The 25,042-nt window shown below is 36.3% G+C and overlaps 1 protein-coding gene across 2 annotated transcripts in view; it reads left to right on the plus strand.

Moving 5' to 3' along the window:
• tpst1 (tyrosylprotein sulfotransferase 1) overlaps positions 1-25,042 on the plus strand; it is a 46,948-nt gene extending 21,906 nt beyond the window's left edge. Inside the window, exons 3-6 of one of the 2 annotated variants that reach the window (XM_016273529.1) lie at positions 5,521-5,719; positions 22,607-22,657; positions 23,528-23,593; positions 24,843-25,042. In XM_016273529.1, coding sequence (XP_016129015.1) covers positions 5,521-5,719; positions 22,607-22,657; positions 23,528-23,563 — 286 coding nt within the window. In that variant the 3' untranslated portion in view covers positions 23,564-23,593; positions 24,843-25,042. The remainder of the gene's footprint in view (positions 1-5,520; positions 5,720-22,606; positions 22,658-23,527; positions 23,594-24,842) is intronic. The other variant, XM_016273530.1, reaches the window with a different exon arrangement.

The following is a 25,042-nucleotide window of genomic DNA, read 5'->3' on the forward strand; positions in this document are numbered from 1 at the left end:
ATTAATACTAAATTCCTCTGATTTCATTTTCAATACAGTCAAAAATTGAGACTCAAGACGACAAGCTGCATTTGAATGAAACGAGAGAGCGCATCCGCGCCTCTGCGGTGATACAAGAGACATGGGGCGAATTCCAAACAGAAGTGAGCATCTCTGTGCCCTACTCCCTTTGAAGGGCAGAGCCCTTGAAGTGTGTTCTTTGAAGGGTGCAGGGCATTACTGTCTCGTATAAGCGTTTGGAACTCCCTTGGCGAAGGGAATGACTGACCAGATGTTACCTTGACAAGGCTGCGTGTGCATGCAGCATTCAGTACTCCATCAGTTGTTGCAAATAAATATTTATTATTATTATTATTTTATTCAAATATTGTCTAATTGTGTCTTATTTACTATTAAACGTTTTTAAACTAAACTTGCTTACACTACCGTCTTAAATCACATTTCCATCACTGACAAATATTGAGTGATTTATTATTATTATTATTATGGCTTCATGTTCATGTTAATTCAATGTTTATGCTAAAAAAAAAAGTGCATATAGCTGCTAATTGTATTTGTTGTTTGTTGATTTTCAAATATAAAACTTATTTAAATGTTTTCAGTGTGTGTATCAGTTCTTTTTGAACATTTTCATCTAAATTTAACAAAACCGTGATAGTATTGATAACCGTGATAACTTTGGCCACTATAATCGTGATATGAAATTTTCATATCGTTACATCCCTATTAGGAATCAATTAAGGCTTGAAATACCTATATGCAAATAATACTTTAAATTGTATTTTTTCCCCCAGCTAATATGCATATGTTTGTTTGCATATTGTTGGCTCTGTGACAAATTGCTTATGTTCCTCTATTGTAAGCTGCTTGGGATAAAAACATGTGCTAAATGCATAATGTGATGAATTTAATATGAACCATATGATGAAATTAATTGATAAAATATGAAATATGGTATATCCGTGTAACCAGTTCTGGTTAAAGGGGTCATATGACGATGCTAAAAATAACATTATTTTATGTATTTGGTGTAATGCAATGTGTTTATGCGGTTTAAGGTTAAAAAAACATTATTTTCCACATACCGTACATTATTGTTGGTCCTCTCTGCCCTGCCTTTCTGAAACGCGTCGATTTTTACAAAGCTCATCGGTCGGAAAAGCGAGGTGTGCTCTGATTGGCCAGCAATCTAGTGCGTTGTGGTTGGCTGAATACCTCAAGCGTGTGACAGAAATGTTTCGCCCCTTACCATATTTGGAAACACAGCGTCTCCACGACATGGTGGTGGTGGCAATGTCAACAATACTACAGCGAGAATAAAAGTTATGCCTTCTTTCTTTGCATAAACATTTGGGCGGTGTTATGCAAATCTTCCAACACAGTGACGTAAATATGTGGCGGCGTGTTTGAATGAAGCGTTTTAGGAGGGCGTGGACGAGTCTTAACTTTTATAAAGAATATCTCTTTGAGATTGAGACTTCAGTCTTTGCAGCTTTACGGATCTTACGTATGCATGAACAGATCGTAACACTCCAAAGACAAAGGAAAACTTGAAATCGCATCATATGACCCCTTTTAAATCAAACAGCTTATCTGCATCCTTGTTCTGTGGCTACTGCAGCAACACATCCCTGCTCTTTTCTTTCATACAGTATTTGTGCTTTTACAAAGCTTGCAGATGCAAATCTCACCTCAAAGGGTGTCAGCTATGTATCATAAAGAGATTCATACCGATTAGCGTCAGCGCAGGCAGACTGCGTGTTTGGCATGTGTTAGCCATAGCAACTGCTGAAACGAGGATGTTATTTTCTAGGGAATAGCATGACATATCCACTGCCAGGCTGTCAGAAATGGCTTTTACTCCTGTCCACGCTTACGTGTGCTTGCTTTTTCTGTTTTTCAATGAATGATTTTTGAGTTTTCCACTAAGGAAAATAACTGCAGCAAAGAAAGAAAACAGTCCTCTCTGTCTTGGGAAACAGTAATTCTATTAATCACGTTGCAGCCGAAGTGCAATTCCAATGTAAATGGATTAGAGAAGTGAAGGACTGCGTCGGCCAGGGACTTGAACAATGAAATGTACAGCGGAGCGGCTTGCCAGTATAAATGGACTTTGTGGTGCCTGGGGAGAAATGCAGGTCTCTAACGCTGAGGCTGAGGTCGGGGAGGGTGTGATGGGAAGGTGAATTCAATAACTCATGGACCGCTGTGTTCCTACATTCCAGGAATAAGAGCAGACTAGATGTAAGAGGACTAGATGTTCCTGAGTTTAGCATTTTTAGATTGCCAAATACACACCTCAAAGTATTAGACCTTAGGTTTGTAATGTACATGACTGTCTCCAGTTACATTTAGTGATGTCCAGTTCACAAACGAATCATTCTTTTTTTGTGTGAACTGGATGAACCATTTCATCAAATCAGACTGAACTGTTTGAAACGTTATTCTTTCTGCCACTGCAACACGTTCGGTGATTTCGTTTTAATCAGCCATCATATAATATTTACTTTTTTTTTATTTAATAAAATATGCGTTATGTCAGATTTGATTGTGAAATTGCATTGGCATTGGCTGTCGTGTGTCTTGTAACTGAGCGTTCACGGAGCAAGATTACTTCAGCAATAAAACCTTAAATTTCACTCAGTCTGTTCATATAACGACTTTGCATGGCATCGGAAGATTTGGAATGCAATATGAGATGTAGTGCTGGGCGATATGCTCAATTTTCATATCGTCCTATCATCAGCCTGTGAGATCGCTGATACACGGTATTATCGTGTTCATTTATTTAATTATTTATTTACTTAGTTTCATTGCCGGAAAGTGAACCAACTCCAGCGTATGGCTAAAAACAACCTTTTTAATGTGACTGAATTTCTATTTAACAATTAACATAACAATTCAATAGAAACATTGTAAGTTACTAATTATAATGCTTATATTTCCTCAGTTATTCAAAAAGCAGCTACAGAAAATGAGCAAAGACCATTTACATTACCAAAGAACATCATCAAAAGCTCAGTCTAGCGCGAGTTTATGCACTTTAAAATACACTCCCATTAAAATCAGTGAAGCTATCTACACTGTATGATGAATAAATCTCTTATTCTTACATTGCACTTACATCTGCACTTTGTTGTTTATGATGAAAGAATTTGCGAGTCAGAATTCAGTCAGCACGCGCTGAACAACGAAACTCCGCTGTTTCAGCGATGACTCCTCTGAATGCCTCTGATTGGCCATTGCATTCATAAGCATAACATAATCGTGTGTGATTGGTTATAACATGCAACACTGTTAAAACGCGGAAAAATAAATATAATGGAACAGATAAGCCCTAATATTAATTAGATAGTAATACTAACCTAATAATAATCGTCTTGCTATCGTCAGTGGCATCAGCCACAGGCGATATCTCTGACTATCGTCGATACACGATACTATCGTCTATCGGCACAACCCTAATGAGATGTTTGTAATACTTTTCTACTGTTTGTGGTCAATTTTTGTAATAAATACATGTGCCCGTATTTACATTTGCTTGTTGAGAAGTGGTTAGGTTTAGGGTAAGGAGTGGTGTTAGGTGCTCCAAAATAATATAAAATCATTTCTAGTTTTACAAATGCAAAGATTTAAACAATGAAAGTGTACCCTGTACTGAGACAATCCCTATTGAAATACATTACACTGAAAGTCGTGCTGAGTGACACGAAAAAAAGAGAAATTCATGTCCATGAACACAAATCAATAGATTAAAATTTCATGACTATGTCACAAAATGCCATGAGACTGGGATGTGTGTATACCTGATGTCGTTGTGTGATTATGTAAACTAACTGGTGAAACTTTTTCACTGAAATAAATTGAAAGGATTGCCCTTCCCATTACTTGTCACGGCTCTGTAGTTGATGTTTGAGAAGGCATGACGAGGCACGTTTGTCACACAGACTGCTGGGTTGTTCACTTGGTTTTACACATACACACTCCTAAACGTGCCAGCATGAGTCTTACCACTGGTTGTTGTGTCATTGTTTGCTGTATTCAGGGATTATAACTAAGCGCCTCAGGGTGTTGTGCACTGGATCCACACAGCACTCTGATGTGGGGCGGCAGTGAAGCTGACGTTCCCCAGTGTCTTGGCTGCAGATGGGGATTGAGTGTAGTAATCTATTTCCCATCTGGAGCCAGTCTTCTCTATGAGGGAAGAAATAATAAAAACAGGGAGGGATATGGCCTCAATGACTCCATCCGTCTCCAACTGCAGTCATCTCAGTCCAAACAAGAGACAGATCCATTCAAAGTTGGAAGAACAGAGAAAGAGAGCATTTGTAATGGAGTGAAAAAAAATTATAAATAAATGTATATATATGTGTGTGTGTATATGCATTAGTGTATGTATGTACTGTATGTATGTATGTAATATTTAAAATGAATAATAATATCAAATTAATAATTATTTATTTTAATAAATTATTATTTTATATATGATAAACTATTTTTGTCAAAAGAAATGTATTCATTTTATTTTATTATTTAGTTTGCAATTTATAATTTTGCAATTTATTTGCATCTACACTAAAAACAATACTTTTTAATTAACAATAAAATATAATTAACAATAATAGATAATTACATAATTATCTTAATATTTTATAATGAGATGGTGGGATAATGTGCCAAATAGTCAAGAAAATAATATCAATGCAAAACACAATTTCTTTTCTTTTGATTTTCAAGGGCAATATAACCCGCACATGTGCTTGACAGACTTTGTGGGATTGACCCAATATTTGTAGTTCCAATCTGCTGTCATAAGAGAACAATGATGGGCGTCCAGTAGATTTTCCAATTTTCTTGGAAAAAAGGTTCATCCCTATGCAAATGTCAGTGATAGGTAAACTAAACTCTCCTAAAAAGTAAGCCACTCCTATGTGTTCTCTATAAACAAAAACCTGACATGTACTGGTTTTTCCATGGCTTTGTAAATATTTAATTTCAGACATATGAATAATTTACCTAGGGTGGGACATAATGCCTGATTCATATTTAATCTCTCTGCAAATTTGAATCCACACACGTTTTATGGTGAAGTGATGGAAAGCAGCTTATTTAGCAGGTTAGAAAGTGGAATATGTGCTACAGTAAGCAGTAAAAACTAGACTATAATAATTTATTGGAGTTCAATAAAACTGGTAAGTTCATTTATGTCAGCAAAAAGCCATTGAAACTGCCAGGTTGTGCTGAAATTTATACATCTAGACTAGCAAATCAAGAAGCATCCATCAATGTCATTTGCACCTCATCAAATGCAAAGATAGTGTGGAATATGAAATGGGATGCATTTGGGTGCTGATCTTGGAGAGAATGAAAGGCCGTTCGTTTGAAGCGTCATACATAGCCTGGAGCTTTCTTTAATTGCATTGCTCAATCTAATTAGACCCAATTAGTCCACAGCGGTAAGACGGTAAAGCACCTGTGCACATCTTTCTGCTCCACTGACACACTGCTTTTGCTCCACAGGGTAGAGAGATCTACAGACCAGGTGATCAAGCCTGTCAACATGGAGGCCTTATCCAAGTGGGTGGGTAAGATCCCCCCAGATGTGCTGCGGGACATGCCTGCCATCGCCCCCATGCTGGCCCGGCTTGGCTATGATCCCCACGCCAACCCTCCCAACTACGGCCGGCCCGACCCCCTCGTCCTGGATAACACTAGAAGAGTGAGCATCTCCACTAAATATCTTACTCATTTGTACCTTAATGCACCTCGACCTCATTCTCCTCCATCCACTAGTAAATCATCTTGCTGATATTATCAGGTCAGATATGTATCGAACACATAGCCACGCTATGTAGGTTAAAAGTGTTCCTCAAGCTAGGCTGTATGTTATGAGACTGGGATCAGAGGATTTGGTGTCGCTTAACTTTTGTGCTTTTTACTTTTTAATCCAAGTATTAAAACGCCATTTACATTCCACACATCCTGCAGGGGCGAGCAGCTCCATGTGTGAAACGGGTGCACCTCTGGGATTAGCACAGGACGGTTATGCAGATCAGAGAATCTATATGTGAGCTATTACAGCTCCAATAGGTTCTATTGTGTCTCTCTTAGATTTTGACGCAATGCTTATCGAAAGACCTGCTGTTTATAGGTTTCAAATGATTAGATTGAGACTGAGGGACAGGACTGTGCAATATAACAAATATTGACAATATACTGTATTTGTTGACATTTATTGATATAGATATATAAAAATAGAAAATAGAAAAATTACTGTTTATTTATGGATTGTTGTATTGGTCCATAAAAATAACATTACATATTTTTCTTTTTCTGTTTCGTTTAGTGAAAAACTGTGAGAACTGCATGCGTTTATTAAAAAATTCAAGGGTGTGTGTGTGTGTGTGTGTGTGTGTGTATATATATATAGTAGGTCTATAATAATAATAATAATATTGTAAAATATATTTAAAAATCTTTTTTAATTATATTTGACATTTTACAATATTATTATTATTATTACAATATTATTATTCAAATAATAATAATATTGTAAAATGTAAAATGCTTAAAAATATTTTTAATTATTTTATACTTTACATTATTATTATTATTATTATTATAGATCTACTCCTAGGTAGACACTAGAAATCTCACATCACCCATCTCAAATAAGATTTTTTTCCTTAATGAAGGATAATACAATTAAATTTCAGTCATTTTGTTTAGTTTATAGAGTCCCACATGATTTAGATGAAGTGGGTGTTCTTTATAAAGGACCATACATTGATTGACACTCATTGAATCCATCTCTCCATCATAATTTCTCTGACGTTATTGATTGCTAATGATTCATGGTTCACTGGTTTATATAGACCCAGCTTACCGCTGTCAAACCTTAATAAATGTACATTCTATTACAAGTCGAGCTTGTGAATTGACCAACCATTTATTTCCCATTAATCTCAATACTTTGTGTAATTCCTTTTTCTCCCTTGTTTACTGAGCTAAAGATCAAGACAATTTGGATGCTAATTCAGTCTATGATGATAGTTCAAGAGAAGTTGTAGCTGCTCGCTCACTTTATCATCGATAGCTCAAAATGATGGTCACATGACAGAAATATGACCTTATAGTGTCCCTTTCTTCTCGTTCAGACTGGAAGTCTCATTTTAATAAAGAGAATTTAGGCTCAGTTCTTACATCAGCAGTATTACACCATGCTCTCACAGCTTCTATCCATTTGCAGTGGTTAATGACGAAATCATATGCTAAACCATAGGGAAAAAAATAATATAAAATGTGTTTAAAACCCCATAAGAGCCTTTAAGATTGATCAAAATGGCTCCAGGCTCTTCGTGTTCCTCAAGCAGACAGGTTTCGAGTTGCTGTGAGTTACAGGAAAACATTTCTGGTTGTAGCAGTGTCCCTGTTCCTTACTATATAATGGATGCTGTGCCACTCAAGGTGGGCTTGTCATTCACTATGAAAGGCCTGATATAAAGCTTCACTCTATTAGCGTTTTTCCATGTTGAAACATAACAGAACTTTGGAAAATTGCATGACTTGATGGAGTGCTGACTGTGGTGGAAAGCATTTTTATGCTACTTGAGCAGCGAACCACAGTCACAGTGAAAAGTGGGGCATTTTTTTCCTCTAAGGTCAGGAAGAGGCCCCTGTCGAGCTCTATCAATGTGCCAGTCCAGCTCAGAGAGCTTGAGGGGAAAAGCCGTGTCAGATTCCTATCCTTGGAAAAATATAAGTGGCATTATGACACGGCTGTGCAATGTTTTCTGGCCACAACTTCATCCCAGTTGCCCTTTTCTCAGCTGTAGGAATGTATTTGTGGTCAGAACATCTCGAAATCCAATTCGAAAGTCTTTTTATAGTAATAGTTCACCCATAAATGAATTGTCATGACTTTTCTTTTTTCTGTGAAACATAGAAGAAGATATTTAAATGTTTTCCCCATACATTGAAAGTAGGGCTGGGCAATAAAAAAAACTATAGTTGTCGCGATTTAATTTTCCTCAATAAAATGCTAACAAGAATTTGATTAATGTTCGATATAATGTTTGTGCGGCAAAAGGACAATGAAAGCTTAGAAAGCTTTTAGAAAGCTTAAATTTCACTAGCCACATTCAGGCCTGAGTACTGCCAGACCTGTTGAATCAAGAAATCACTTAAATAGAACCTGTCTGACAAAGTGAAGCATGCTTAAAGAGCAACACATCATGCCACGACCTAAAGAAATTCAAGAACAGATGAGAAACAAAATAGTTGACATGTATCGGTCTAGAAAGGGTTATAAAGCCATTTCTAAGGCTTTGGGACTCCAGCGAACCACGGTCAGAGCCATTATCCACAAATGGAGAAAACTTGGAACAGTGGCAACGACGACTCATCCAGGAGGTCATAAAAGAACCCAGAACAACATCTAAAGAACTGCAGGCCTCACTTGCCTCAAGTGTTCAGTCAGTGTTCATGATTCAACAATAAGAAAGAGACTGGGCAAAGACGGCATCCATGGGAGAGTTCCAAGGCAAAAGCCACTGCTGACCAAAAAGAACACAAAGGCTCGTCTCACATTTGCCAAAAAATATCCTGATTATCCCCAAGACTTTTGGGCAAATATTCTGTGATGCGACAAAAGTTTAACTTTTTGGAAGGTGTGTGTCCCGTTACATCTGGCGTAAAGCCAACACAGCATTTCATAAAAAGATCATCACACCAACAGTCAAAAATGGTGGTGGAAGTGTGATGGTCTGGGGCTGCTTTGCAGCTTCAGGACCTGGATGACTTGCCATAATTGACGGAACCATGAATTCTGCACTCTATCAGAAAATCCTGAAGGAGAATGTCCGGCCGTCAGTTTGTGACCTCAAACTCAAGCGCACTTGGGTTATGTAGCAGGACAATGATCCCAAACACACCAGCAAGTCCACCTCTGAATGGCTCAAGAAAAACAAAATTAAGGTTTTGGAGTGGCCAAGTCAAAGTCCAGAATTAAATCTGATTGAGATGCTGTGGCATAACCTTAAACAGTCCTTTCATTCTGGAAAACCCTCCAATGTGGCTGAATTAAAACAATTCTGCAAAGAAGAGTGGGCCAAAATTCCTCCACAGCGATGTGAAAGACTCATTGCCAGTTATCGCCAACGTTTGAGTGCAGTTGTTGCTGCCAAGGGTGGCACAACCAGTTATTAGATTTAGGGGGCAATTACTTTTTCACATAGTGCCAGGCAGGTTTGGACAGCTTTTTTCCCTTAATAAATGAAATCATTTCAAAACTGCATTTTGTATTTACTCGGGTTATCTGTGTGTAATATTAATTTTTTTTTGATGATCTGAATCTTTTAAGTGTGACATACGCGCAAAAAAAATAATTAAAAAAAACGGGAAGGGGGCAAAAACCTTTTCACGGCACTGTATTTAGACTACTCTTTTTCATACAATTACCTAGAAAACTGCCTTTAAACTTGAAAGAAATAAAGATTTGAAATCTATCGTGATAATTATCGACTGATATGAAAAAAAATTATTGTGATATTTTTTTGCCCATATCGCCCAGCCCTAATTGAAAGTCAGTAGGAGCCAATGTTGTTTTTCATGATAAGGTCAAAACGTTCTTCAAAATATCATCTTTTGTGTTCCACAAAAGAAAGTCATACAGCTTTGGAACAACATGAGAGTGAGTTTTCGGTGAACTGTCCCTTTAATACTCCACGACAGTCTGAAGCGTTTGTCAACCTTGAACTATTCTGCAGTTGCGCTTTGCTTTCCATGACAGTTGTTCCCTCTTTCCCACACACAGAAGATCCTCTTAGCTGAGCAATTGCTGCTTTTTTTTGGACATATCACTCTCAGCGATTCAATAGGCGCCAATCTCTGTCAGTTCCATATGTTTCGCTTGTTTAATAAAACTTATGCCATTCTTCTCACCGAAACCCTGCAATCTTTTTTGTTTTAAAAGAACAGTAATTCAACTAGAAAATTCTGCAAGTTGGACAAAGCATGAATGTTTGATGTTTTGTTCCAAAATGGAGGAGGGAGCTTTTAAAACTAGGCGCAGGAGTGTGTTGTTTGTTTGTAGCTGTATTGTATTTAATCTTTCTCGCATTTGTTTGTGTTACTGCATATTTTGGCCAGTTTTGTGCATGCTTGTACCCTACGCAGCAGTCCGGATTTCATTCAGCATTCTTTTGAAAAGCTATTGTTGTAGTCCCTTTCCTTCAACAGCCAGATCTTTTTCACTCAAGGCTGTGTGTGTATGTGTGTGTGAGATAGAAACATAGGGAGAAGCACATCTGCTGCGTATTAATGTGTACTTCCACTGGATCAAACACAGCTGCATGGATCAGTCGTTAAGCCTCCCCCTCCCTCCTTCGACATGAAGTATGACACACACACAACAGCGAAGATCTAAGATCTGCTCACAAGGTGCGCTATGCAGACAGGCCGTAACACAGAGCATGTGCAGTACAATTTGTGAACTGTGCTGTGACTCTTTTTTTGAAGTCTGAGAAGCAAGCTGTGCTTCAGAAGTTCCATTAAACGCAGGGTTTCTCTGTGCTTTAAGTATTATAGTGCTGTCATAATAGGTCAGTAGGCCTTTAATTTGCTCCTCTAGCATTTTAATGCTTTGGATTGCTGAAATTGATGCGGACTAAGCATGTTGGTCAATGACAAATAAGAGCTTCCACAATAAAGAAAAGGGAAATCTTTTAAAAATGTAGTTTCAGTACATGTGCCGTGTGAAATGTATGGTTTGGATATTTTATTTATAAATAATATTTTACAATTTAAAACAACTGTTTTCTATTTTAATATATTTTAAAATGTAATTTATTCCTATGATGGCAAAATCAGCAGCCATTACTCTAGTCTTCAGTGTTATTATAATTTGCTGATTTCATTTCGTAATTATCACTGTTGAAAACTGATTCATATTTTTGTGGAAACTGTGATGCATGTTTTTCTAGATTATTTGATCAGTAGTAAAGTTCAAAAGAACAGCATTTATAAGACATTATAAATGTCTTTAATGTCTCTTTTGATCAATTTATTGTGTCCTTACGAAATAAAACTTACTGACCCCAAACTTTTAAACAGTAGTGTATATTTCAAGGTAAAAAGTTTTACAAACATCAATTCATGCATACCATTAAAAATTTAGGGAGTCACCACCACCGTTTTACAACCAAACTGATCTTAAAAATGTAAATAGCATTTTAAATTGCATTTAAAATGTATTTTTGAATCAATTATTAGATCCACGCAAGAAACGACTGGCGTGTCATTGAAACGTGCATTACAAATGAGTAACTCGTTTTGAAAATAGCTAGTTGACTAGTGAAAACACCACTCAAATTACTCGCAAATTGATTTTTCTGCCATAGGCAACAATGACATGTGCTTTCACATTGAATCTCTCACCCAAATCTTACGGGAACAACTAAATGCAGTTGGTGACATTATGGATACAACTTTGAACTGATGAGAGGTGATGGTTTATTCTTACGGGAGCATCCAAGTGTGGCACTATTTCGTATTGGTATATTTGCTTCTTGTTACAGTAGTGCATCCCACCGGATGAGGATCTGCTTATGTGAAACAAAAGTGAGAAGTGCCCAAGAAATTCTGTCGCTTGTCAGATCGCTATCAGCAATCATACACAACAGACTCCAACTATCACCATGTATCACCTCGAACATGTGAAATGCTAAAAAAAGGGGTGTTTAGATAAATAGGGTTAGTTAAATGTACAGAAATTGATCGCTCATTATAAGTGTTAGAGCAATCGACTATAAAATTACTCAAAATGCTCTTCCTACTGCAAATATTTGCATGTAAAACAACTGCCTGGAGTGTTTCAAAATGAGAGAACCCTCAGTGTGGGAGGAGCGTTTAGGCTTGTATATTACTTGAATACTTCGTTTTCCCACAGCGACCATCTGTGTTTTTGATTAATTTGGCTCTAGATACACTTGGTCTCTTTCACATGATGTCCTTGCTGTAAGCAGGCCGTTGTGGCTTTTTATAATATGCTTTGAATGCAAGTCTCCCTGCCATTTCTGTACAGTATCTGGATAGCTGTCGAAATGGCTTTGAAGTCGCAAGCCTCTCAATAGTGAGGTTTCCTTGGAAACAGAGGCGAACTGCAAGACTCCAGCTCATCAGAGAAAAAGCTGCTATGTTGCAGAGTCATGGTGCAGGTCTGTAGAAGAGACCTGATGAACTCAGGGTTACAGCTGAGGTCTGGTAAGATTTGATGACTTTTGCAGCTGCTCTGCCATTAACATGCATGGTTTTGTCCTCTTTGTTTTGAGGCGGATTCAAGGCAAACCAAGTATTTGTGTTGCATTTAACTTCAAAGATTACTCAACATTGCATCAGTTACAATATCAAATACCTGAGACAGGCCAACTTTCTAAGCATTTTTACTACTACTTTATTACTTTAATAAAGTTCCTTGTTAAAGGGTTAGTTCTCCCAAAAATGAAAATTATGTCATTAATTACTCACCCTCATATCGTTTCAAACCCGTAAGACCTTCGTTCATCTTCGGAACACAAATTAAGATATTTTTGATGAAATCCGAGAGCTTTCTGTCCCTCCATAGACTATAGGGAAGCTACCATGTTCAAGGCCCAGAAAGGTAGGAAGGACATCATTAAAATAGTCCATGTGACATCAGTGGTTCAACTGTAATTTTATGAAGCTACGAGAATACTTTTTGTGCGCAAAGAAAAAAATGACGTCTTTATTCAACAGTTTATTCTCTTCTGTGTCAGTTGTGGTACTGTTGTGAATGCGTGTATAAGACTGACACGGAAGAGTAGAAATTGTTGAATAAAGTCGTTATTTTAGTTTTCTTTGTGCACAAAAAGTATTCCCGTAGCTCGCAGTCTAGGGTCAGAAAGCTCTCGGATTTCATCAAAAATATCTTAAAGGGTCATGAACCCCAGCACTGGTTAGTTCTCACCACAATTTTAAAAAATGCTTAAAAAAGTGGGCTTGGTGTGCTGCGAGTGGAGGGTAGAGGTCTTCTCGGGTCCTAAAATCTGTACCCGACCCGAATCACTTCTTGCCCGAACCCGACGTGCATAAATTATTTTTTCAAAAAGAAAAAACCAACCCGAGACCGACACGATGAAATTAGACCCGAGTCTGACCCGACTGCATTTATTTTCGAACCCGACTGAACCCAAACGTAAATGGCATTGACGTGTGCACCGCCTGCAGCCATGCAGCCTGTCAGGAAAATCCCGGCATCCTGCTGACTGATTTGGCCGCTTCTCCATTACTTTAATTTATTTAACATGTATTTAATTTGGTTATTATTTTATATTATTGCCTGCCTGATGGATACAAGTTATTTCTGAGTTCGACTTTCAGTTGTGACCAGTGGATTTGAAAAATAAACGTGATAGTTTGATAAAAATTAAATCGATAGCTTTTCATAGCTAATCTAAAGCATAACTCATGATCATATCATAATTCATGGCTTCACTAGTGTTGTCTGCAACCTAATCTCCGGCAAAAGGCTTCTGCACACAAAAAAAGAAAAGCCTTGCATGAATACGCAGCGTAATGAAGCGAGTGCATTTTCCTGATGGATCTCATATCTATAAGATGGATTTCTGTTGGCGAGGTTACAAACTTATGCTCCTTTTAAGTGACTTTGCAGCTTCGTTATGATTCATGTTGGGAAATTGATATTAAGATCAATAAATCGGTTTCAACAGTGCTGCTAGTGGCATTATGTGGAAATGGTCGGGCTTAACTGTATTAGAGGCCAGAATAATTTGGAAGTTTGTTTACCAGAAAAGGAGGTCATGGGCATGATTTAAAATTGTGTAACACTTTATATAACAACATTTTCAGAAGAAAATGTGTGATTCTTGCCAAAGCATGTCGCCAGCAGTTGCTTACCTTAACACTGTTACATTTTGCAAATATAAATTTTTCATACTGTACATTATAATGTTGTAATTACAAAATTAACTTTTTATCATATAAATCTATAAATGTTATAATTTATAGGCCATAACAACCTATAAACAACTGGGTATCTAACACCTACAATTTTAATATATTTTTTAATACACAGAAAATGTTACAGCTCCCCGGAAAGCCATGATTTAAGGTATTTCAGTATTATTTATATACAATTATAGTATTTTTTTAATATTTTAAATTTAGCTTTTTAATTTTAGTTTATTTTAATAATTTGATGTGCTAATTTTTATTAGTCTTGTTTTAATATTTCTATTTAGCTTTAATTTATTTGAAAATAAACTTTTTTTTTTTAAGATAAGTAGTTTTAGTACCTAAACGTATTTATTTTTAAAATACAAAATATAAGTGAAGTTTTAAGTTTTCATCTAATATTTAGATTGTTTTATTTCAGCTATCTTTTTTAATTACTGATTTGATTTTTAATAGTTTTAGTTAATGACAACAACATTGGTTATCATTCAGGTTCATATCACACATTGTGTGGGAGTTGCAATCTAAAGTTTAATGCGTATGTAAGCTAGTATACGTTTTTACCCAGAGTTGAATCTAGTGTGTAATCGTGTTAAATGACCCTTTCCTGCGCGTCTAGTTCTGCCCAAGGTGAGAGAAGGTGTGAAAGAGAAAAGCCTTGCATGAATACGCAGCGTAATGAAGCGAGTGCATTTTCCTGATGGATCTCATATCTATAAGATGGATTTCTGTTGGCGAGGTTACAAACTTATGCTCCTTTTCTGTGTGCGTTCCTTACTTAACGTGAATGTGCAAGTACACATTCAGGATAGTTTAAAAGAATTCGGGTCTTATCGGGTCCATTTGAAAAAAAAAAAGCACATTTATTTAAAATTACCCGAGACCCGAGGCCACTAATACCGAACCCGAACCGTGTCCGAGGCTCTCGTAGAAATTTTGGACCCGAACCCACTCGGGTCTCGGGTCGGACCTCGGGTTTTCGGATCCAAGTGGACCCGTGAAGACCTCTAGTGGAGGGGGAAGAGGGGAGACAAACAACACACACAGCTTCATTTTCAGACGGTTTAATTTCGCTCCCATCGAGTTAAAAACACAAATAAATGCACAGCCATTTGCACTCTACATCGAAAACGTATATATGAATGCACTGTTGCACCTCTGATAACTTTTAAGGCTTATTCTGTTTCTTATATAAGCCTTTTGACGGGTTGTGTCACAGAGCTGTAAAAACGGTTATGCTCACCAAGTGAATGAATCACGTCTGTGCCAAACTCTTATTACAATGCAAAAACAAACACACTTCTTCAATCCATGAACGTTTCTCTCAGTTAATGTGCGCGATCTCACAATTTGAAGTGTTTGTCATCGCAAATCAACACATGCTGTTGTGAATAATTAAGGGAAGCATCTTCTCACAGGATAAGAACACGCAGTCTCATGAATAATTTAATAGACACCCACTATTCAGTACATTGATGTACTATAGTCCAAATTGTGACGTCAACACAATGTCGATTTTAAACCCGGAAGATGAAAATAGCGCAAAAAAAGCTTAAAATTAACCAGTTTTCTCCAACAGTTAAAATTATCGGATGCTAACATTGTCTTCTATGATGTGCAACACAAACACCTCTGCTAAAATCTCAGAAAAAGTAGTCTGGGGTTTCATGACACTTTAATTTGTGTTCCAAAGATGAACAGGTTTGGAACGACATGAGGGTGAGTAATTAATGACAGAATTTTCATTTTTGGGTGAACTATCCCTTTAAGACCCGATTAAATCAAAATGAGAGTTTTAGAGTTTTGAGTCTGTCTGTTAGCTTTGAGGGCATCTAAATGCTATTGCTCTCATAAATAATGAGCATTTAAAATTTATAAATTTATATTCGAATAATGTTTCAACTGTTTTTGCCTTTAAAATAAAAGTCAATGAGGTCGAAGATATCACTGGAATTCAATGGGGTTCATTTTATTGCCCCCATTTTATGGGTGAGAAAATGATGACAGAGTTTTCATTTTCAGTGAACTGTCCCTTTAAGAACCCATGTATGCCATTAAACATCAGCAACAAGTTGAAAGGCAGTGTAACCCATTCTCAGTATCATTGCACTTTTAAATGCCTGTGTTTTGTGGTAATTAAACTTAGACCTAATTTCTTGTGGCAGTAATGCACCATTTCTACAATTAAGTAATGAGGCTTTACTAGATGGTAATATTGATCTGAGCACTCCAGACTAATTTGGCATAATGAAGGTAGCACTATCACATGTCCATTGTCTTAACGTTTAGTGAAAAATAAGCAGATTAGCGTAATTCAATGCTTGCAAGGTACAAGGAACACACTTGTATTTCTACTGGAGCCTGTGAATTTTGGTCCGGTTGACATTTTTACCAGGTCACAGTAATCTTGAACTGTGCGGTCATGCCAAGAGTAAACAAGAAAGGAGTAAAAACAGCTGTTAAAGACTCTATAAATGGCTTCAATGCTAATAGACATAGACTAAAGGACAAAAAACTTGATTTTTATTTTAATGGACTTCCTGTCAACTGCTTCTATAGCCATCTCATGTATCGTCTTAGCTGTAAAGGCTTTGAAAAATGCTTTGTTGGTGGCCTTTGCTTATCTTGCTTCCTTCTGGTTTGTTCAGGCAGATTCAACATGATCCACCTAAACTATGTAGGACAGCAGCAACATGAGGACAGATGTATATAGTTGGCCAAGTTTCAGTGACATTATCTTATCAAGACATCTGTGAGTTTCAGTGTTTTTCGACACCAGTTTGACTCTTCCCGGCCCACATTGTTGCTCTTCACAAAAGCTTCTATACATTGCAGGATGCAGAGAGTAAGTGACAGTCTTGCTTTTCCACCCTTTAATTGTCTGTCATCGGTCTCCTGTGAATTAGTACATTTTGAATCCTGTCCAAAGCCACAATCGATGCCTATTAAGTGACTTTGCAGCTTCGTTATGATTCATGTTGGGAAATTGATATTAAGATCAATAAATCGGTTTCAACAGTGCTGCTAGTGGCATTATGTGGAAATGGTCGTGCTTAACTGTATTAGAGGCCAGAATAATTTGGAAGTTTGTTTACCAGAAAAGGAGGTCATGCGCATGATTTAAAATTGTGTAACACTTTATATAACAACATTTTCAGAAGAAAATGTGTGATTCTTGCCAAAGCATGTCGCCAGCAGTTGCTTACCTTAACACTGTTACATTTTGCAAATATAAATTTTTCATACTGTACATTATAATGTTGTAATTACAAAATTAACTTTTTATCATATAAATCTATAAATGTTATAATTTATAGGCCATAACAACCTATAAACAACTGGGTATCTAACACCTACAATTTTAATATATTTTTTAATACACAGAAAATGTTACAGCTCCCCGGAAAGCCATGATTTAAGGTATTTCAGTATTATTTATATACAATTATAGTATTTTTTTAATATTTTAAATTTAGCTTTTTAATTTTAGTTTATTTTAATAATTTGATGTGCTAATTTTTATTAGTCTTGTTTTAATATTTCTATTTAGCTTTAATTTATTTGAAAATAAACTTTTTTTTTTTAAGATAAGTAGTTTTAGTACCTAAACGTATTTATTTTTAAAATACAAAATATAAGTGAAGTTTTAAGTTTTCATCTAATATTTAGATTGTTTTATTTCAGCTATCTTTTTTAATTACTGATTTGATTTTTAATAGTTTTAGTTAATGACAACAACATTGGTTATCATTCAGGTTCATATCACACATTGTGTGGGAGTTGCAATCTAAAGTTTAATGCGTATGTAAGCTAGTATACGTTTTTACCCAGAGTTGAATCTAGTGTGTAATCGTGTTAAATGACCCTTTCCTGCGCGTCTAGTTCTGCCCAAGGTGAGAGAAGGTGTGAAAGAGAAAAGCCTTGCATGAATACGCAGCGTAATGAAGCGAGTGCATTTTCCTGATGGATCTCATATCTATAAGATGGATTTCTGTTGGCGAGGTTACAAACTTATGCTCCTTTTCTGTGTGCGTTCCTTACTTAACGTGAATGTGCAAGTACACATTCAGGATAGTTTAAAAGAATTCGGGTCTTATCGGGTCCATTTGAAAAAAAAAAAGCACATTTATTTAAAATTACCCGAGACCCGAGGCCACTAATACCGAACCCGAACCGTGTCCGAGGCTCTCGTAGAAATTTTGGACCCGAACCCACTCGGGTCTCGGGTCGGACCTCGGGTTTTCGGATCCAAGTGGACCCGTGAAGACCTCTAGTGGAGGGGGAAGAGGGGAGACAAACAACACACACAGCTTCATTTTCAGACGGTTTAATTTCGCTCCCATCGAGTTAAAAACACAAATAAATGCACAGCCATTTGCACTCTACATCGAAAACGTATATATGAATGCACTGTTGCACCTCTGATAACTTTTAAGGCTTATTCTGTTTCTTATATAAGCCTTTTGACGGGTTGTGTCACAGAGCTGTAAAAACGGTTATGCTCACCAAGTGAATGAATCACGTCTGTGCCAAACTCTTATTACAATGCAAAAACAAACACACTTCTTCAATCCATGAACGTTTCTCTCAGTTAATGTGCGCGATCTCACAATTTGAAGTGTTTGTCATCGCAAATCAACACATGCTGTTGTGAATAATTAAGGGAAGCATCTTCTCACAGGATAAGAACACGCAGTCTCATGAATAATTTAATAGACACCCACTATTCAGTACATTGATGTACTATAGTCCAAATTGTGACGTCAACACAATGTCGATTTTAAACCCGGAAGATGAAAATAGCGCAAAAAAAGCTTAAAATTAACCAGTTTTCTCCAACAGTTAAAATTATCGGATGCTAACATTGTCTTCTATGATGTGCAACACAAACACCTCTGCTAAAATCTCAGAAAAAGTAGTCTGGGGTTTCATGACACTTTAATTTGTGTTCCAAAGATGAACAGGTTTGGAACGACATGAGGGTGAGTAATTAATGACAGAATTTTCATTTTTGGGTGAACTATCCCTTTAAGACCCGATTAAATCAAAATGAGAGTTTTGAGGCTTTAAGTCTGTCTGTTAGCTTTGAGGGCATCTAAATGCTATTGCTCTCATAAATAATGAGCATTTAAAATTTATATATGATGTTTCGAATAATGTTTCAACTGTTTTTGCCTTTAAAATAAAAGTCAATGAGGTCGAAGATATCACTGGAATTCAATGGGGTTCATTTTATTGCCCCCATTTTATGGGTGAGAAAATGATGACAGAGTTTTCATTTTCAGTGAACTGTCCCTTTAAGAACCCATGTATGCCATTAAACATCAGCAACAAGTTGAAAGGCAGTGTAACCCATTCTCAGTATCATTGCACTTTTAAATGCCTGTGTTTTGTGGTAATTAAACTTAGACCTAATTTCTTGTGGCAGTAATGCACCATTTCTACAATTAAGTAATGAGGCTTTACTAGATGGTAATATTGATCTGAGCACTCCAGACTAATTTGGCATAATGAAGGTAGCACTATCACATGTCCATTGTCTTAACGTTTAGTGAAAAATAAGCAGATTAGCGTAATTCAATGCTTGCAAGGTACAAGGAACACACTTGTATTTCTACTGGAGCCTGTGAATTTTGGTCCGGTTGACATTTTTACCAGGTCACAGTAATCTTGAACTGTGCGGTCATGCCAAGAGTAAACAAGAAAGGAGTAAAAACAGCTGTTAAAGACTCTATAAATGGCTTCAATGCTAATAGACATAGACTAAAGGACAAAAAACTTGATTTTTATTTTAATGGACTTCCTGTCAACTGCTTCTATAGCCATCTCATGTATCGTCTTAGCTGTAAAGGCTTTGAAAAATGCTTTGTTGGTGGCCTTTGCTTATCTTGCTTCCTTCTGGTTTGTTCAGGCAGATTCAACATGATCCACCTAAACTATGTAGGACAGCAGCAACATGAGGACAGATGTATATAGTTGGCCAAGTTTCAGTGACATTATCTTATCAAGACATCTGTGAGTTTCAGTGTTTTTCGACACCAGTTTGACTCTTCCCGGCCCACATTGTTGCTCTTCACAAAAGCTTCTATACATTGCAGGATGCAGAGAGTAAGTGACAGTCTTGCTTTTCCACCCTTTAATTGTCTGTCATCGGTCTCCTGTGAATTAGTACATTTTGAATCCTGTCCAAAGCCACAATCGATGCCTATTAAGTGACTTTGCAGCTTCGTTATGATTCATGTTGGGAAATTGATATTAAGATCAATAAATCGGTTTCAACAGTGCTGCTAGTGGCATTATGTGGAAATGGTCGTGCTTAACTGTATTAGAGGCCAGAATAATTTGGAAGTTTGTTTACCAGAAAAGGAGGTCATGCGCATGATTTAAAATTGTGTAACACTTTATATAACAACATTTTCAGAAGAAAATGTGTGATTCTTGCCAAAGCATGTCGCCAGCAGTTGCTTACCTTAACACTGTTACATTTTGCAAATATAAATTTTTCATACTGTACATTATAATGTTGTAATTACAAAATTAACTTTTTATCATATAAATCTATAAATGTTATAATTTATAGGCCATAACAACCTATAAACAACTGGGTATCTAACACCTATAAAGGGTCCAAAAATGAAAATTGTCATTAATTACTCACCCTCGTGTTGTTCGAAACACGCAAGACCTTTGTTCATCTTCGGACCACAATTTAAGATATTTTTAATTAAATATGAGGGCTCTTTGACCCTCTCATAGACAGCAAGGTAACTACCACGTTCAAGGTCCAGAAAAGTACCAAGATGATCGACAAAGTAGTCCGTGTGACATCAGTGGTTCAACTGTAAAGTTACGAAGCTACGAGAATACTTTTTTGCACAAAGGAAACAAAAATAACGACTTTATTCTGCATTTTCATCTCTACTGCATCACTTTGGACGCGCGTTCACGACAGTATCATGACGCGAGCGTGTGGCGGTGCTGACCCAGATCCGGCGTAATAACGTCATCATGAAAAGGCTTCAGAAGGGTTGTAATATAGTGAACACATCATATGGACTGCTTTTATGGCTTTTTTTTCAAACTTTTACCCAAAGACATATGCGTCTTGAAACAACGTTGAGTTTTTTTTCCAGCATGAGTTTTTCTTAACATAATATTTTTTCCTTTCAAATTTGCCAATTATTACATCATTCAGATGATTCATTTTCTTGCTCCGTATATTTATAGAAGTCAAACCTACTATTCAGTGAGCAGCCCATGCTGATAGCTACAGGATAGCTTCAGTTACATCAGCACTGAAAAATTCACTCGCAGTAGCGAGCCAAACAAATTTATTGCTGTTATATCAAACATAGAGAACCAGATATGTCATTGCAGCAAATACAGACCTGCTTGTCAGATGCTTGTTTTTACAGGGATATGAATGAGTATTTGGAGTCGTGATAAGATAAAATATACTTTTTTTTTTTCTTTTTTTTTTACTTTTGAGTTCTGCAGATCCTACTCATTCATTTGTTCTTTGTTCAAACAAAATGAATGAACCAGATCTAGTCACAGCCAAAACATGTGAGTCTTTCTCCTAACCATTGTTTGTTCTCTAGCCATAGTGATATGACTCACGAATCCCCACCTCTAGTGCAATATTCACAGGATTTAGTGTGGCTAACAGTCTTGGACGAATGATAGATTATACTTAACAGAACTGATTCGTAAGAGTCAGTGAACATGAATCAGACTACCTTAGTCATGCTGAATGTTTTTGATTCACTGAAAATAACTGGTTCATAAGAGTTTATTTATTCATGAATAAATAAATTTTTGGCTGAACAAGCGGTCCTGCACAAATGAATCGAGTTGTTTAAAAGAAAAACACCTTCATAGAGCTCCAGTAACTGACAGCCCCAGCAGTAGTGGATAAAGAGCTCAAGCTTCAGGTTTCTCACGGTCTAGACCTGCCGCAGCAGAAAGTGTTTTGAAATAATGGCTCAATCTCCAAGTTGTCTGGCTTCTCATCAGGTCAGCGCTTCTTTCCGATGGCGCGCAAACATTCCCCAAAGACTTGCATGAGCTCCTCATTCGCACTTTTCTAAGCTTAGAAAGCCAGGAAATGAGATCAGCTGGATGAGTTTTAATTGGAGATTGTCATTCTCTCTGGAACAGACGTACTGGCTGCTTCTCATACCAGCATTCAGTCTAGCTCTCTTTTTATTCTCACAGTCTTTCACTCTTTCTTTCATCCCTGGATAGAGCTCGTGAATTTTGTGAAGTTAAGACACCCTGGGAATTGTCACACAATATCCTCCTAGCAGCGCAAGAGAGCGGTTCACATAAGAGGACTCTGTTTTCCGTTCAGCGCCAGACTTTTCATTTGGCCATTACTGCTTTCTGGAGGCATACAGTAGAAAACCGTTTGTATCTATGCTGTTCAGAAGGATGTTTTCAGAGATTAGAATAGCTTCAGGTGGAGAAATAAAAACAGAAAAGGGAAGAATTTGAGCTTTAACTGTGTAATGAATGAGCAGTGACCTTTGATTTGTGTGGAAAGACTGTAACGTTAGTTCCTGTGTCTGCACACAGTGTGACAGTCTCTAAAACCGGCTCTCTGTTTTCCCAGGTCTTTAAGGGTGAATTTCAGCTACCTGATTTTCTTAAAGAACAAACAAAGGTATGGTAGATATTCTGCCTGTGCTTAAGCTCTTCATAAATTGCTTTTTTAAATTGATTTTGTTCTTCCTTTTTTTTTTCTGTAAATAAACCGGTGGTCATTTAATTCCCATCTGCTTCCACTCACTCTGATTCTTTGCTCTTCACGTAATTTCTGACCATAACGCTGGTTAATGCGGTGTCCTGTGCTCCTCTGATCTCATGTTTTCATTTTTTTGATCTGATCACATTAGCTGTAGATCTTTGGCCTCATTTCAAACGCTCTTTTGTAGTCGTAGGCTGTTCTGCTGACTAGAAGTCCTATACTGCCCCCTCTTGTACAGATGATGGGAATGTTTTGGGGTGATTTTATAGTATATCTCAAAATATGAGTAAAAACTTAACTGATTTTATAAGAAAATGAACAAATCATGGCAGGTTTACAACTTATGTTTACAACTTCAATTAATATTTTAATTATGTTTTAGTAGGCTACAGTGAAAATGACAAATAAATAGCAAAAAAACAACAACAACATGTTTTTTATTATATCATATATCAATTCCTCATACAGTATGCTTTAAAAATATAAAGCCGCCTTAATCATTTGGTAAAGGTGTGCCTTGCAGGAAGATCATCATATTTGTTTTCCAAAAAATGGAAAACCACTAGTTCATAGGGTGTTGAGAAGTTTAAGAGGGTTGGAGTTGCTGTGATTAAAAATCTACGACTAATGTATCCCTAAATACATATGAACATGCACCCTCATCAGAGATCACAAGAAGAAATAAAAGCTAACATCACAACAATACAAATACAGTGAAAACTGTTGATTCATGCATTGCTCTAGGCTGTGTCCACACATGTGTAACAGATGTTTCTCTTATCACAGCTTCAGAAGTCCCCAGAAAAGCCAAACCCAAGTTAGGAGGAGAAGACCAGAGCTTTATCAATAGAAGTGAGTTATTATCATCTTTACTGGCAAACCTTGCTCCCTCTTTGGATCAAATAGTGTTTTGAATCATTAACATGATTTACAGAGTAATTTTAAGGGAATGGTGCCAGTTGTGCTAGAAAAATATAATAATAATAATAATAATTATTATTATTATTATTATTATTATTATTATTAAAGCAAAACATCCGTGGTTTCCTGAAAATTGCAGAATTTGTTCATCATCATTATGTTGTGACATTATTTGATATTTATGGCATCATATTTAAAGTATTATTCCAGAAATAGGCTTGTATTAAGTCTTAATGTATTTGACCACATGGTTCAAAGACAGAATATTGACCAATTCTTTGATACATTATTTGACACTGGTTGTTATTATTATTATTAATATTATTATTATCATCATAATTATTATTAATAATAATAATTTAATAAACTCCCTATACATTATAACACATTAACATATTATGCTGATAAATGGTAAAACATATTCTACAAATATATTCATGGAAATAAAAGTTGTGCCAGTTGTGCTAGAAAATTATTGTTGTTGTTATTATTAATATTATTATTATTAAAACAAAATGTCTGTGGTTTTCTGACAATTAGCAGAATTTGTTCATCATTATGTTGACATTATTTGATATTTCTGGCATCATATTTAAAGTATTATTCCAGAAACAGACTTAAGTCTTAATGTATTTGAACCATGTGGTTCAAAGACATAATATTGACACATTCTTTGATACATTATTTGACATTTAGTATAATTTATTATTAATATGAATATTAATTATTATTGTTATTATTAATAGTAATGATAGTAATTTATTAATAATTTAATATTATATTGTTATAATTTATTAATGTATTATTATTAATAATAACAGTAATAATAATATATTTTGTTACCTGTATTTTAATTTTAACTTCCTACAGTATATAACATAAAGTATTATGTTGATGAATGGGGAAAATATTCTGGAAATATATTAATGGAAATAAAAAAAAGGTAAACATTAAAAAATACAAATATTTGTATAGTTTAATAATACTTTTGCATTTTATATGTAGTCAAATCTATCAAAGAATGTGAGAGTATTCTGTGAATTTGAAGTCATGAAGACACATTTAGCAATCAGACGTCTGTTTCCTGAGAATGATTAGTATGTTTTGTGAAAGCATCATAATATTTGCTGACATTCTGTCACGTCAGTAGAGGTAAGGTGACATAGCTGCTGTGTTTCAGGGCTGAGTAGAAGCAGATGTCGTGGGACCATGATGGACTTGCATCACCCCCGCTATGCTGGGACCTCCATGCATGGAAACACTTACACAAACACACACACACAGGCCTCTGGACCCAGACCACTCTTTGGAGGACAGTTTTGGCCTTTTATGTTGTACTGTAACAAATGTGGCCTAAGAATGTCATTGCTGTTCTGAATT

This window comes from Sinocyclocheilus grahami, unplaced genomic scaffold (assembly GCF_001515645.1).
Source record: "Sinocyclocheilus grahami isolate Dianchi unplaced genomic scaffold, SAMN03320097.WGS_v1.1 scaffold79.1, whole genome shotgun sequence".
Lineage (NCBI taxonomy): Eukaryota > Metazoa > Chordata > Actinopteri > Cypriniformes > Cyprinidae > Sinocyclocheilus > Sinocyclocheilus grahami.